The sequence below is a fragment of the Delphinus delphis genome, chromosome 4 (genome assembly GCF_949987515.2).
Source record: "Delphinus delphis chromosome 4, mDelDel1.2, whole genome shotgun sequence".
NCBI lineage: Eukaryota > Metazoa > Chordata > Mammalia > Artiodactyla > Delphinidae > Delphinus > Delphinus delphis.
In genome coordinates this window covers 66208714-66225384 of record NC_082686.1, presented here as the reverse complement: position 1 = coordinate 66225384, position 16671 = coordinate 66208714, and the positions used below count along the sequence as shown (strand labels likewise).

The 16671-nt window shown below is 42.1% G+C and overlaps 1 protein-coding gene across 1 annotated transcript; it reads right to left on the bottom strand.

Annotated features, from left to right (window-relative positions):
* Positions 1 to 8397: 8397 nt before the first annotated feature.
* Positions 8398 to 14738, bottom strand: NDUFB4 (NADH:ubiquinone oxidoreductase subunit B4). Its single transcript, XM_060010722.1, has 3 exons — positions 14515 to 14738; positions 9777 to 9923; positions 8398 to 8557 (listed from the first exon to the last, which is right to left on the bottom strand). Exons 1-3 carry the CDS (start codon positions 14692 to 14694, stop codon positions 8495 to 8497), a joined length of 390 nt encoding a protein of 129 aa, XP_059866705.1. The 5' UTR covers positions 14695 to 14738; the 3' UTR covers positions 8398 to 8494.
* Positions 14739 to 16671: the final 1933 nt, after the last annotated feature.

Here is a 16671-nt window from a genome sequence, read left to right as displayed (position 1 = left end):
AGAAAATGCTCCAAACATCTGCCTAGTTTCTCTCCAAATACATCCTTATTAAAATTGTTACCAACCTTCCCGGGTTGGTCCCCAACAAAGGTCCTTCTGCCAGTGTCGTTGGAGCTAATAGAACAAGCTGCTATAAACAAGACCAAGTTCAGTTCAGAAGCAAAGGAAAGCTTTATTCTTTGATCAAAGAATGGAGATGTGAGCTCGAGCCCTAGAGCATATGCTCTCTCTGGGACAGGCAACTGGAGGGGCTGCTTTATAGGGTTCTCATCTGCAGAGGGAGGGGCAGCGGAGTTCTTGAGGGTCATGCGCAGTTGTGCTGTTCACGGCACTTCAGGCCACAGCATCTCTTCACACAGCACGTGGCCATCTTGAATTGAGGTGTCAGGCACAGCTGTTCTGCCCCAGGAACTCTAATCTGATGTGTTAGGTGCAAGGCCTCTGCGCACAGGCCCCTATGGGCAAGTGAAACTAGACTAAGCACAAGAGAAGAGGTTTAGACCTTAAATTATCACCTAGATTCCATCTTATTTTTCCCAGGACCCAGTGGGCTTTGATGGTGACAAAATGGCTTTTCAAGTCTTCTTTTTATACAGGGTAAGGAGGTTGGCTGGCAGTTGTCTCAATTGTCCTGACAGTATCATTTCTAATCACAAACAGGTGACACGGACAATCAGAGCAGTAGGACTTAATCAAAACCTAGAATACTGATCCTCAAATTAGCAGGGTTTCTTTCTTTTTTTCTTTTAATTTTAACTTTTTAAAATTTTATTTATTTATTTTGGTTGTGCCGGTCTTAGTTGCGGCAGGCAGGCTCCTTAGTTGCAGCTGGCAGGCTCCTCAGATGTGGCTCACGGGATCCTTAGTTGTGGCACGTGAATTCTTAGCTGCAGCATGCCTGTGGGACCTAGTTCCCTGCATTGGGAGGTGGATTCTTAACCACTGCGTCACCAGAGAAGTCCCTTTCTTTTCTTTTTTTTTTTTTTTAAATAGACTTTATTTTTTTAGAGCAGTTTTAGGTTCATGGCAAAATTGAGGGCAAGGTACAGAGATTTCCCAAATACCCTCTGCCTTCAGTCATGCATGGCCTCCCCCATTATCAATATCCCCCACCAGAGTGGTATATTTTTTACAACAGAGGAACCTACATTGACACACGAGTGTCACCAAAAACCCATAGTTTACATTAGGGTTCACTCTTGGCATTGTACATTCTGTGGGTTTGGACAAATATAATAACATGTATCTACCCTTACAGTGTCCTACAGAGTAGTTTCACTGTCCTAAAAATCCTCTGTCCTCTGTCTATTCATCCCTCCCTTGGTTGCTTCCAGGTTATGGCCATTATGAATTAAGCTGCTATAAACATCCATATGCAGGTTTCTGTGTAGGCATAAGTTTTCAACTCCTTTTGGTAACTACCAAGGAGTATGATTGCTGTATCATGTGGTAAAAGTATGTTTAGTTTTGCAGGAAACTGATACTGACAAACTGCCGAAGTGACTGTACCATTTTACATTCCCACCAGAAATGAATGAGAGTTCTTTATCAGGGTTCTTGAAGAATTGGACAAGTTGTTTCTCCTATTCAAACCTTTCCTATAGAGTTAGGCTGTGAGACTAGCAGATTTTTAAAGATACTTCCAGCTCTAACTATATACCTGTGAATGTGCTAGAAATGTGCACATGGGGGTCCCTGTTCTTAAAGGCAACATCTCTTAATCCCTCCAGGCTGGATTAGGTGTCCTTTCTCAGTATTGGGCTCCACACAACATCAGTCTTTATCACTTTCAAAGATATGCCCTCTGGAGTCAGCCTGCCCAGATTTAACTTCTTTCTCAGCCCTTATTAGCTAGAGGACTCGAGCAAATTATTTAACCTCTCAAAATTTTATGATGATGAGATATAAGATGATTTTAATGATGATTTTTAAGATATGTTGAGAGGTGTGTAAAGCCCTTACTTTAGCTTAGTGCCTGGAACACGAGTAAAAGCTTAATAAGCATTGACTGCTGTAATTGTTTTTCTCCATTGTGAGTTCCTCCAAGAAGAAGCTGTATCTTCAGATTAGTATCCTTAGTGCTTAGTAAATGACCGGGGCTCAGTCAAGTATTTGATCAACACAGAAGACGAGCAGGATGACACTAGCCAATGATGTAACCCTGGACGACTTGATCACGGCGAAAGATGACCTCTCTGGTGCCGACATCAAGGCAATCTGTACAGAAGCTGGCTTCATGGCCTTGAGAGAACGTAGAATGAAAGTAACAAATGAAGACTTCAAAAAGTCTAAAGAAAATGTTCTTTATGAAAAACAAGAAGGCACTCCTTAGGGGCTCTATCTCTAGTGGACCACAGTTGCCTTCCAGGAAAAGGTTGGAAGTGTCCCGACCCCTTGGAGGTGTGAGGTTGGGGAAGTTGCCTAGGAGTCCATGTTCCAGTTGATCTTCATTAGCACAGCATCCTGAGTATCTTTTGAGCATGATGTGTAGGATTCCCATCTGGCTCTCTTTGTATGTTGGTCACGTGCAGTGCTGTCTTCCCAATAAAGCGGCTCTTTCTCAAACCCCCCCCCCCCCCCCACACACACACAGAAGAGACCTGATGGCCAGTGTCCTACTAGAATTCAGTAGGACACAGGCTCCTTTGTCTCACTGGCTCCAGGAAACTAACCATCCCCAGTACCTGCAGACCAACAGCAGCTCATTTTCCTTGTGGCCTGCACTTGTCTCTCCTCCCAAACCCCCTTGATGGGAAAGAATTGCTTCTGTGCCACTCCTGCAGAGCATGATTTTGGAGGAGAAGCTGCCCATCCAGCTTCTAGTATATGGCACCGGGGTTATTGAAACCCTCCACCTCCATCTACCCTCACCCAAGCCACTCCATATAAAATAATAATAATACTCTTTGATGCCGTCTCTATCTCACATAAAGAATAAAACCCTCTTTAGAAAACTTTGTTTTTAATTGATGTGAAACATATAATGTAAGTAGAAAAAAGTGCTTAACTGTGCAAATGTAGTTTCAAGAAAAGTCCCCTCTCACATCTTCCTCCTACCCACAACAATTTTATATCAGACTGCAGTCCTTGAATCCCTCCTGTAATGATTTCTGGAGCAGCCTCAGCCAACTTGCCTCTCTCCCCCACCCCCAAGATTTTTCCAGAGCCTAATTATTAAATGAGATGAATGATTTAAATGCAATTGGTGATAAGAACTGACTTTAATCTGATAAGATGATACTCCTTGTGATTATGGGGGAAATGAATTTGAACTTTAGTGCAGGTTTGCTCCAGAATTCTCAGATGTTTCACCAGCCACCCATCTCCAGGGACATTCAGAGATCAGATGTCAGACTTTCAGCTTGACTTTAATCCTATAAATCCTGAAACTTGGCCATAAGATTGATGCTCACTGCACCTTCTTGGGATGATAAAGAGTCTCCAGGTAGATGACACTGTTCAGGCCACAGTGGTTATCAGCAGAAGGAGTCATCTCTAGCTCAGCTAGAGAAATGGCAGTAAACAAGGCAGCCAGAGAGGGAACTATCGGATGTATTACAGTCATCATTATAGGTACAAATAGGTCCTATAATAGAAACATGATAAAATTCTGTTTGTTCACACAAAGGTAGAAAGTGGCACTGGAAGCTTTGAAAATTCAGAATCTTTGAATGTTTTCATAGGATTATGTTTTTACTAATTTTAAAGTGCTGTTCATATTTTTAAATCACACATATTTGATCAAGACAGTTTCTTGTTCAGATCTCTAATCTCTTCAAATACCCCATTAACGATCCTGAAGACTGTAGAGATAATCAATACCCTGTATCTTCCCCAAAGTTATGAGAAGACTGTGCCAGGAGTGAGAAAGAAAAATAAACCAGGGACTGGACCCAGGGGATTTTGATCAGAGCATGAATAATCTTTTTCTCCAGGCAGGATCCATAATAAAGGATAAAAAGACATAGTCCTTAAACAAACCAGCCTGTTAGAGAAGGAATATTGTTCCAGAGAGAGGAAGGGATGTCATACAAGGAAAAGGAATTATTAAGAAGACTGGCTCCTCATGCATGTGCCTAAAGGGGAACTAACAGAGATAATATATTTAGACTTTCATAAAGTTTTCGACAAGTTCACATCTAAATGAGTCATCCTGGGATCGGCAGGGGCTGCTTTGTCCTGCACTGAGAGCTGTCTCAAAAATTGAAAATAATTTCTGGCCTGAAGTCTTACAACAGCCTGGTTACTAGTCATCCTCCAGCCTCTCCTACCCCAACATGTTCCTCCAGGATCCAGAAGGATATTCCAGGAGTGCAAATTCAATAAGGTTACTCCTGCTTAACACCTTCAAAGCTCCCACTGTCATCAGGTTGAAGTCTAAATTCCTTACCTGTGATAAAGGCTTTATGATCTGGTTCCTGGTTACCTTCCTCAGTATATAACTATCATTTTTTGGATGCTCAACATTTGAACCACTTTATGTTTGGGAATTCCTTACCTGCTTTAAAGCTGAACATACTACATGTTTGCTTTTTCAGTCTCCCTTGCAGCCAGAACTCAGGCACATAACCGGGGCTCAGCCAGTCCCTGGGTTCAGCCAATCAGATGCCCTGGACTTAGGAGCAAGTGATGGGAAGATACAGTGGCCATGAGGAACTCTTTCCAGCGGCTGTACTTGTAACAAACTTGAGTTCTTGGGCCAACAGAAGCAGATTACTGTGGGCTTCTGTGCCCAGTGCCCCTAGCAGAATCAGTCAGACAAATGGCAGCACTGAGTGCTCAGATGAGTGTAACTGGTGTTCTCACCAGATCACTTCTGAGTGTGATCTGGGGCACTGTTCATGGTGATAAAAAATCTTTTGAAATTGATTAAACTCTTAAGGACACATTGCTCAATAATTCTCTATGTTAAAAAAGTGTGTGTTTAAAAAATTCTGCCTATGCCTCTCTGGGTATTGCCTTCGTTCAAAGTTTAGACACAAAAGATATATTGTAAATGTTTTTCCTGTTACTGAGGTGTACTAAAACAACTCTTGAGGAAAGAAGATTGGTATAATCAAGGATTAATATCTTTTTTTTTAATTTATTTTATTTTTGGCTGTGTTGGGTCTCCGTTGCTGCGTGGGCTTTCTCCAGTTGCAGCAAGCGGGGGCTACTCTTCATTGCGGTGCGCGGGCTTCTCATTGCGGTGGCTTCTCTTGTTGAGGAGTGTGGGCACTATGCACGTGGGCTGCAGTACTTGCAGCATGCGGGCTCAGTTGTTGTGGTACACGGGCTTAGTTGCTCCGCGGCATGTGGGATCTTCCCGGACCAGGGCTTAAACCCGTGTCCCCTGCATTGCAGGCAGATTAACCACTGCGCCACCAGGGAAGCCCAAGGATTAATATCTTTAATTTACCTTAAGTCTTAAAATCATTAAGAAAAAAAGACGTTTTACATCAGAAAAATTGGGCAGTGGATTTGAGCAAGTAAATAACAAAATAAACATAAATGGACAAAAATATATGAAAAAAGTTATCCTTCAATAATAAATGAAATGCATATTAAAACATTTTCATTAATTAGGTTTAAAAATAATAATTGGGGCTTCCCTGGTGGCGCAGCGGTTAAGAATCTGCCTGACAATGCAGGGGATGCGGGTTCCAGCCCTGGTCCAGGAAGATCCCACATGCCGTGGAGCAACTAAGCCCGTGTGCCACAACTACTGAGCCTGCGCTCTAGAGCCTGTGAGCCACAACTACTGAAACCTGCACGCCTAGAGCCCATCTCTGCAACAACAGAAGCCATGCAATGAGAAGCCCGTGCACCGCAACGAAGAGTAGCCCCCACTCACCGCACCTAAAGCCCACGTGCAGCAATGAAGACCTGATGCAGCCAAAAAAAATAATAACAGTAAACACTCACTGAGGCCTGAATGTATGTCACTAAATATTTTATAAGTAATAACTCATTAAACAATGAGTTTAATAACAATGTAAGTAGTACAATGTAACTAGTTTATCCATTTTAAAGATAAGGAAACAGAATTTAAATACATTCCAGGACACTTCACCAGTAAGTAGCAGAGCAGGGATATAAAGGTAAGGAGGGGTGGGACTGAAAGTTCCAACTTTCTAATCACATGGTTGGTTCTCCAGGCAGCCAGCCCCCATCCTTAGGTGTGGCCCAAAACTCACCTCATTAATATAACAAGATACCTTTATCTGTTTCATCACTTAGGAAATCCCAAGCGTTTTAGAAGCTTTGTGCCAGAAACAAAGACTGAATATATATTTATTATAAATCATAGTATAACAGGATTTCACTTTAATTTGAAGTTATAACTATCTCCTGGCCATTTGTACCTGGGAAACAGCAATAAGAAAAAAAAAAAAAAGGTTTTCACACTGGCAGCACTAAGTGACCTTGATTAAAAGGAGCTAGGGTTGCTGCTACACAACGGGGGCAGAAAGGGATATGCCTGGCACCGGGGGCAGAAAGGGATATGCCTGGCACCGAGGGGATTCACTGCCTTATCTTGGAGCTTTCATGTCCAGTGATAACTGTAAACAGGCAGTTGCTGCAACAAAGGCCTGATGATGCCAGAGTAACTAAGGTTCTGGCCTTTGGAAATGAAGGTCCTGGTGACTCAGGCAAGCAACCTAGATCTGCAAAAGTTATGGCCAAGAGAAGGGAAATCTACAGCATGGTGGGGGTAGATGAAGATTATCAGCTAGGGCCTCAGACCAGTCACAACTGTGTAGACTGTAGCTTGTTCCACTAACTCTCCGGTTAAGACTGTACCTGACTACCACCCTGAATGATACACTGCAGATTAGATTCAATGTGTGCACAGATCCAAGCAGTACATGGAGTGGATGAGGAAATAGTATACCTCTTGTGCATGCCTCACTTCCCCTTGGCCCATCTTTTTACTCCAGTTGCTGCTGCAGCTCTCATTTGCCTGCAGGTGTGACCTGACAATACTTCACCTCAGCTGCACAGCACACCACCCGCTTTCTGCCCTATGCTTCCTCCTCCATGAGATGCCAGTAAGAACCCAGTCAGCCAGTCTGAGCCATGCCCATACCTGGGAGTACAAGGGAATTAACTGCATGAGATAACTCTGGACCAAGAGGGATAAAAGCTAGTACGTAAATATTCACCTTTTCCGTGTCTGGGGGTAAAATTCTGTGTCCATTCCACAGAGCTCCTCAGAAGGCGCCTATAAGAATTAAGCCCATTACCCCCAGAGGCAACGGGCCAAGAGCACCGTTTGGGCTCTGAAGATCACAGGGGCTGACAGAGTGAAATAGGAGCCCAAAAGGGCAAGGTGTGTTGGCTATGGCTAGATTGGGGGCCGCGGTTGGGTGAGAAGACAGGGAGGGGGGAGGCCGTGCTGAAGAACACAGGTAAAATGGTATAGAGCATTGGGTTTTCCCTCAACCTGTTTCACTCTGAGCAGTCTCCCACCTGTTCTTTCAGATCACTTCCTAACATAAACTATCTACATACAAGCTTTTCTCTCAGGCTCTGCATTTTGGGGTACTCCAGGCTCATACAAGGATCAAATGAGACAATAGTTGTGAATATGCTCTGAAAGTTAAAAGCAATATACTCATGTAAGCCAGCCCCACAGAGCATGCTGTTCTTCCTATAGCACTGGATTTTACTTTGTCTTCATAGATGAAATTGTCACCCTACTGTTTCAAGACTAAACTACAAAGCATGGGGCAGCTTTTATTGAGCAATACTGTTACTTCATTTTCATCTTTATGACCTTATGAGGTAGTAGGCATTACTATCTCCAGGCCATAGATGATGAGAGGGGGGCCTGGTATTCCAACTGCTAAACTCAAGCTAAGATTCTAGCCCAGATCTGACCTGCAAAGCCCATGCTCTATACCATTTTACCTGTTCTTCAGCATGGCCTCCCCCCTCCCTGTCTTCTCACCCAACAGCGGCCCCCAATCTAGCCATAGCCAACACACCTTGCCCTTTTGGGCTCCTATTTGCTCTGTCAGCCCCTGTGATCTTCAGAGCCTAAATCAAATGCCATCTCCCTAGACAGAACTGCTTCTTCATCAGCTTGCCAACATCACTTTCCTGAATCGCTATCTTTTTTTTTTAAACCACAAGGTTGTAACTGTTCTGCTGAATTTACCACTGGGGCTGGAGCCAGATGACAGCTTAGGTTTTAAGTAGTACCAGATAGATAATAAGCACTTAAATAATAACTGTTGAATGAACAGTTGTCAGAGTGTGTACTCATTAAGCACAGGGCCTAAGTTGTCCTGTTGATCACTATATTCTCAGCACAATAGCACAATGCCTGGCTCATAGCAGACACTCATTTGCTGAATGACTGAATGAATGAACATGAATCTGTTTCTTCATTAAACTGTGAACTCTTACAAAGTAGGGATTCTACAATGTCCAGCAAATGTTTGTTGAATCTTTTTAATGATTAATAGATTCATTTAAACAAAAGTACATATAGTCATCATTGCCAGACTTAATATGAGATGTTAAATGTTCGATCCAATTTTCCTTCCCGGATAAGTTTTTCTTTCCTATCCTGTATAGACAGAAAAGAAAAAAGTACATTAAAAACAATGCATTCTGGCACAATTCATGGTATAGCTCTAAAAACCAGAAATGAAACACTCCCAGCCTAATTACAATCCCCTATTGTCTAAAGCCTACAGAGTATGAGTGAGGAAGTAATAATCTGAAGAAATAAAGGGACAATAAGAAAACACTCCTATTGAAAAACACCTAAATTTTAGTAAGTAGAATTATATTACCCCACTAAATAGCATACACTGAAAGCAAAATGTAAATACCTTCTAGGTAAGTGTGGCCTACCTTTCTGTTAAGCAATAATTTATCAGATAATCAAAATATATACACTCCAGGAGAGTGGACTGGCCAGTTTAAAGCAGTGCTACATGGGTGGGCTCCAGTGTAGATGGGAACATGAGGCCTGGGGGCTGGGGTTGGGGACCTAGTATCAGAGTGGTCTAGTGTCAAAGATTAGCTTGGCTTTCTGTGCAGTCACATACCCAGGCCTCTGATGGCAGTGAGCCCCACCACAGGCTGCTTTGGCTTTTCTGTTGTTGGAGTATTAACATATTTTAACATTAATTCACAAAATGTGACCAACAAAACTGGAATTCATGCAGACAGGGAGCATACTAAGTGATATATGTATTCTGCTAATACTTAACCCAATAAACATCTCTTTTAAAAGCAAACAAAATAAATATAAAAATTTGCAAAGATAACATCTAAAGATTAATCAGAATAGAAAAGTTTAACTTCTGTACATCCAGTGAGAAAAAAGAAATTAACTTTTTAAGTTATTTCTATATTCTCTTGCTTAATATACATAATATAATTTCCTTACCTAATCTAAAACACACCAGGAAAACAAAAATAAATAAATAAAACACATCAGGAAAACTCTTTCATGAGCTAAGTTCAAGTCTTAGATATTTAAAGTGACCAATTCATTATTTTAAATTCTAGAGTAGCCATTAAATTAAATTTGAAAGACCCAGAGACAATCGTAGTTTATAAGAAAGTATATTTCTATATGAGTTGAAACAATAAAGCAATAAAACTAAACATATAATTGAAACTTCCTGTTTTAACTCAGTTGGAAAGGAATAAAGATAAAAGAGGAACTGAAGGAAGAGTAGAAAGACAAGATGGGAATTATCAAGAGAGAGAGCTGCAGCCAGCACAGAGGGAACCTATCACACAGATACCAAACACAAGGTCCTAATACTTACTCTGTCGGTTTTGAAAACATAATACCAGAAGAGGAGGGGCCCAATTCCAAACAGAGCTCCTAAAAGTGAGGTCTTGGGAGTGGGTCTGAAATTGGGATAGACATTTGCTGATCTTGCATAGGTCCAACGAATCAAGGCAGGATCTTCCTAAAATGAATGAAAACAAAAGATACAGGAAATTAAGTTCTACACTAAGAAACAATCTCATCAGGACTTTTGTGGAGAAGCACAAGAGATGCCCTTTGTTCTCTTCTACAGTTAAGGGTATACCCCGAATATTCCTAAATAGCTTCAAAGAAGATCTTTCATTTCCAGTATTTGTTGAATAATTCTCTGATGATCCTGTTCAGAATTTAAAAGACTCATCCTTCAGCTTCCTATTTATTTAAGATTTAAGAATCCTAATCATTTTAAGCTGTCAGAGAAGGCACTTTTTTTAAAATCATTTTTTTCTATTCTTTTCTGGATTGTTTTTGGCGTCACTGTCTTTCTTGAAGTATGACAAACAGAACCACACAGCATTTCCAATGAGGACAAACAGATTTCATATGCTCTATCATACTGTGAACTTTGTTTCCAGGACCTTTTCTAATGCTATGCCCACACTGGTCTCTCCAGGCTACAACTAAACTGCAGGAAGAGGAAGACAGAAGTAGGCTAACTCTGAACTTTACATTTTTTAGGCTGACTTGGCTGGTATTTTAAGAGCAAAATTATTACATTTCACATTATTAAAATAGTTTTTTGAAAGGACAAAGTTGTTAAAGAAAAATAATCAGATTGTCTTGGTTAAGAAAAAAGTAACTGTCAATTTTAATATATTTATACTAGAATAACTATGTAAAAATAGCAAATCTACCCCAAATACGTAATTAAATTTAATTAGCTAAATACCCTAATGATTTTACAAAATTATTTGCTCCAGTTAACTGATAGATAAAAATAAGCAAATGAAATCAGCTTTAAAACTTTAATACTAAGCTGTGAAGAGAACATTCAAGGTTTTAACCAACGCCAAGAAGTCATGATTGGTAGGACATAAATAATTAAACTGGATCTTTCACAGTAACATTTTAAATCAAACTGTTTGTCAAACTCTTTGCAGAGACAGTAAAGAAGGTGAAGACACAAGATACAGGTTCAAGGGGACATTTGAGCTCTATACCTGAAAGGATAAATACATCTATCTATTCTTGTATCTATCCCTTCCTGCTATTAATGCATTTGAATGACTCATGCCAGAATTCTCTACCAGTCACCTCTCTACACCTAATATCTGCCAGATCTGTCTTCCAGAAACAGACATTTCATTTCATAAAAATACCAACAGCTCCATGACCATGGTTCATTGAACTAGGTACTGTTGTTGAAAGAGGTTCCAAAACACCTGCCGTGGGAGACAGTTCTCCTTCCTTGACACCACTCCACATCCAAAGGACTATCAGCAGCATGTGATATGGTGAACACCACTTTTTTTTTTAATTTATTTATTTTATTTTTTTATTTTTGGCTGCGCTGGGTCTTTGTTGCTGCACGCGGCACGGGCTTTCTCTAGTTGCGGCGAGCGGGGGCCACTCTTGGTTACAGTGTGTGGGCTTCTCATTGTGGTGGTTTCTCTTGTTGCAGAGCATGGGCTCTAGGCGCGTGGGCCTCAGTAGTTACGGCGCATGGGCTCAGTAGTTGTGGTGCACGGGCTTAGTTGCTCCGCGGCATGTGGGATCTTCCCAGACCAGGGCTCGAACCTGTGTCCCCTGCGTTGGCAGGCAGGTTCTCAACCACTGCGCCACCAGCGAAGCTTATGAACACCACTTCTTGAAATCATTTCTTCACTTAGCTTCAAGGGCACACACCAGCTTGGCTTTCCTCCTAACTCTCTGGCCATTCCCTCTTAGTCTCTTTCGCTCTCTTCCTCCTTATCTCCCCAGTCTCTTAATATAGGACCTCAGACCTTGTGGGTCTTTCCTATCTACATTCACTCCCTTGATAATCTCTAGTCACATGGTTTTAAATATCCACCTATAGGCTGATGACTCCCCAAAACTATGCCTCCAGCCCTAGACCTGTACCCTGAACTGCAGACATAATATCCCACTCCCTGCTCAATGCTGACATATTGTCTAATTGGCAAATGTGATGCCAAACATGATGTATCCCAAACTGATTTGCCAATATGCCATTCCACCTTCATCCCTGATCCTTTCACACTCTTCCCTATCTTGGTAAAAGGCAACTTCATTCTTCACTTCAGTCAAAAACCTTGGAGTTATCCTTGAGTCCTCTCTTTCTCTTACACCACATATCCAATCTGCCAGCTAACCTGATTGGCTCTACTTTCAATACATAACCAGAACGGACCACTTCTTACCAACTCCACTGTCACCAACCTTGTAGCCACCATCAACTAAGAAATTAGATTACTGCAAAAGGCTCCTAACTAGTCTCCCTGCTCCTGCTTTTGCTCCCCCATAGTCTCTTTTCTACTAAGCAGCCAGAGATGTTGTTAAAATGTAAGTCCTGGGCTTCCCTGGTGGCACAGTGGTTGAGAGTCTGCCTGCCGATGCAGGGGACACGGGTTCATGCCCCGGTCTGGGAAGATCCCACATGCCGCGGAGCGGCTGGGCCCGTGAGCCATGGCTGCTGAGCCTGTGCGTCCGGAGCCTGTGCTCCACAACGGGAGAGGCCACAACAGTGAGAGGCCCGCGTATCGCAAAAAAAAAAAAAAAAAAAAAGTAAGTCCTGATTATGGGACACCCGACTCAGAAAAGTTCTTTCAATGGCCTATGAGGCTTGGTGTGATCTAGTCCCAGGTAACTTTCCCATCTCATCTCTTCCTACTCTGCTCTCACCTTTCTCCATGTTAGTCACAATGGTCTCTTCAGTATTTTGGGGATTAACCAGGCACACTCCTGTCGAAGGACCCTCGTATTTGCTGTCCCCTCTGACTAAAATGCTACTTTCCCAGAGAGCTGAATGGCTAGCTCCCTCCCCTCACTTCTCTGAGATCTTCAATGTCACCTTCCAAGTGAGGCCTTTCCCTGTGCCTTTCTAAAACTGCAGTTGCTTTCCCTCTCTACTACATACACACACTCCTAATCCCCTTCCTTGCTTTATTTTTCTTCTTATCACTTCCCATTACTTAACATACTAAATGATTTAATTTTTTAACTTATTACTTGTCTTCCCTCTGGAAAGAAAGCTTTATGAGGACAGGAGTCTTTGCCTGTTTTCTTCTCCACTGTTACTGCAGTACCTAAAAGAGGACCCTGAACAATTATTTATTCACTAAATCAATCATTCTTAGACATTAGGCAAAGAATTTCCATGTATTGCTCAATATATAATTGTCAGGCCCTCATTTACTTAACAGAACCACCAGTGAGGCTGGTGTAAAACCTCTTTTACACAGCAAAACTATAACTGCCCTGGGTCACAGAACTGGAAAAAAGAAAATCTGGAGTTTAAACCTCAGCTCTGTCTGACTCAAAGTCTCTCTCTCTCTTTTTTTTTTTTTTACTACATCGTACTATCTAGCACATCAAACCCAATCGTGTGAGTATGTATACAATCAATGTCTCTGTCCTCACCTTCTCCCAAGTAAATGAGGTTCTGGCTGAAGACAATATAGCCAAATGGTTAAGAGATGCTTTGGGTTATACAGACTACGGTTCAAATTCTGCTCTATCACTTGCTAACGTATATCTCTCTATGACATACTTGTCCTTCCCATGTAGTCTTTCTCATCTGTAAAATGGGGATAGTAATAGAGCTTAACTCTTTGAATAGCTGTGATATTTGAATATCATTCAGAAAGAGTTTCAATAGTGCCTGGCACACTGTAAGTTTCTTTCAATTCTCACAACTTCCTAACATTCCTACAGAACACCAATGCAACTGTTGGGAAAAGTCTTTTTTCTTTTTTAATCTAAAAGCACACTTCTTAAATAATAATAGCTATCAGTTTACTGTGCATGTATTATGTGCCGGGAATGTTACACAGACTATCTCATTTAACCTCACAACGATTCTATAAAGAATGTACTACCATTTCCATATATGAAAATTAGAAAACTAAGGTCCAGAAGGCTTAGGAATATTGCACAAAGTCATATAGTTTGCTAGTACATAGTGCCTTGGCGTTTGACTCCAAAGCCCAAAGCTTCAGCAAGCTGTAGGGTGTTTGGGTCTTTAAAAGATATAAACCGAAAAATCACTATATTCCCTTCAGAAGAGAGCAGTATTGCTATAAATGTGAACTGAAAAGTGGAAAACATCTTTAAAAAAAATACACACACACCCCATATTTCCTGAACACTCATCACAAGCCAGGCACTGTGCTGGCCGGTCACGTGCCTCATCTCATTTAATCCTCCTAACAGCCTCATAAGACAGGAAGTACTATATTATCCCCATTTTTCAGACAGGAAAACCGAGGCTAAGCAACAGAGTTGAACAACTTTTTCAAAATCACTCAGGCGGGAAATGATCAAGCCAAGACTCAAACCCAGCACGGTGTGAATCCAGAACCCGTCCTCTTGACCACCGAGCTCTCTACCCAAGGTCAAAGGGCTGATGAACTGGCCTGCTCTCTGGGCCTGGAAGAGGATCCGTGTCTAAAATACTCTTCGGGAACGGTGACCGCTCCGCGGCGTGATTCCCCTTGTCAGGTCTGAGCTGCCCAGCCCGACGGGACCGTCCCGACTCTGGCCCCTCGATTCCCACCCGCTGGCCCCTCACTCACGATGACCCCATGACGGCTGGGGTCGTTGTACTGAAGCAGGTACTCCCGTTTAAGCCGGGATCTTATGGCCAAACGCTCGGCTTGTGCCTTCCGAGTTTCCGGAGATATGTCGTATTCAGCTGGGTCGAGGGTAGTGGGCAGGGTCGCCAGGCGCGACGTCTTGTGCTCGGGGAACGACATCTTGGCGACCCGGCGCACAACTGCGCCTGCGCGATCCGAGGCCCGCCCTCTTCGGTCTGACCTTCGTCCTGAGGCAGTGCGCCTGCGCGTTAGCCAGAGGTTGAAGATGGAGTTTAGTAAGAAGTTCAGCCTCTTTCCTCAACCTTCCTCACGGTCCTGGCCCCCTAGTGGCGACCTGCGCAGGCTCAAGGTACTTTCCTCGCCTTCCCCCACCCCCCTCCTTCCCCTACCCGCCTCCAAATCTAACGCTTGTTGCTCCTTCCTAGCAGCGTTATCTCTACTAAAATACAGAGCTTATTATGTGAAGTTGAGCTGGCAGAGACTGAAAATGGGATTGACTGTGGAATTCTGATTTAGTGTGGGTTCATCTCTGCGATTTGTGACATGTCACTTAACTTCTCGGAGTTTCCTCTTCCTTATCCCGGAGATAATGACCCCTATTCTATCCACGTAGCAAAACTGTTGTGAGGATTAAAATAAATAATTAATAGATGCCAACATACTTTGCAAGGCACAATTTCTCTTCCAAGAAAAAGAAAATTAGCTTTTCTGTGCGTTACCATATTAGATCCATACAACATAAGCAGAAGAGTATTTTTCATTGGCGTGAAATAATGTTTAATAGGAGAATGATGTTAGAAGTGTTCCCTGCCTGACTATAGGTCAGAAAAAAATGGTATTGTATAAACCTCGCAAAGAAACAATATCTTAGTTAAAATACTAAAACCTCTTATGTAAAATCCCTAGCACTCTTCAGGTGCTAAGAATAAAAAACATCCTTAGAGATATGAAAATAAGCATAAGGGCACTGTGTCTTGCTGTGAAAGATAATTTTGGGAAACAAGGAGTGTAACCTAAAAGGAAACCTTCTCCACCCCTACTGTCCTTCTCCTTTCCCCACTATCACCACAGAAAAAGGGCAACTTCAAATTGTATGGCAGGGTCTTTGGGTACCAGTCAGACGCTCCTTAGGGGAAAACATGTAAACAGTATTTCCATAACTCAGACAGGGAATGCTGGATCAGCTTGGGTGAAGCGTCTGGGGACATGTAGGTATGTTGGGAAATGGTTACTAGGCAGAGAAGGGACCTAGAAAGTGTTGGCGCTTGAAGTGATGAGGAGCAGCACTACTGTCAAATTTACTCAACATTTTAATACTGTTTTAAAATATTTATTAAGCACTCGCCGCATGAAGCACACTAGTCAGTCAATCTTCCAGGCTCAGTGCGAGAAACAACAGAAGAAATGAAGGACAAGATGTTTGTCTCTGAGAAGCTGACAATCAGGCAGTACAGAAAGAACAGACAGAATATGATAATATTTGCAAAGCAGTTTAATGATCAAATGAATATAGTAGCAAAGTGGGCTCAGGAGAATGCAGGCTGAGGGAATATAGAAAAAAGAAACTTGAGACAAATCACTCACACTCCATTTTAAAGGAGTGGGGGGGAGAAGTTCTGTTTTTTTCTGAGTGTTTAAACATATTAAGAAAATAAAATGAAAAGCAGGAGCAAGTTGAAAATTCTAAAGACTACTTTGATAGTTTCAAAAACCTTTTGTTAATAGATTAGACACTGATCAAGGAAGAAGGGCATGTTAAAAAAGAAAAGAAAAGAAAAACAAAAGGAGTACATTGAGTACAAGCCAACTGACAAAGTTAAAAAAAAAGAGACTTTTTAAGTTTAAGAGAGGGAGAGAGAGAGACAGAGAGAAGAAACTTCATCATTTCGTTTTGGATGAGTTAAGGGGATTATCTCCACATTTGCTTTTTTTTTTTAATGAGGTCATTTATTCATTTATTTATTTATTTTTGGCCGCGTTGAGTCTTTGTTGCTGTGCACCAAGGTTTTTGTCCGGTTTCGCGGCGAGTGGGGTCTACTCTTTGTTGTGGTGCGTTGGCTTCTCACTGTGGTGGCTTCTCTTGTTGCAGAGCGTGGGCTCTAGGCACGCGGGTCTCAGTAGTTGTGGCACGTGGGC

Excerpts from the sequence above, each read along its gene's own strand:
- NDUFB4 (XM_060010722.1), bottom strand. The coding sequence starts at position 14,694 with ATGTCGTTCCCCGAGCACAAGACGTCGCGCCTGGCGACCCTGCCCACT. Across the intron at positions 9,924-14,514 it reads CCAGCCGTCATGGGGTCATC|GAAGATCCTGCCTTGATTCG; the intron begins GTGAGTGAGGGG and ends CATTCATTTTAG. Across the intron at positions 8,558-9,776 it reads ATGTTTTCAAAACCGACAGA|GATAGGAAAGAAAAACTTAT; the intron begins GTAAGTATTAGG and ends CTGTCTATACAG.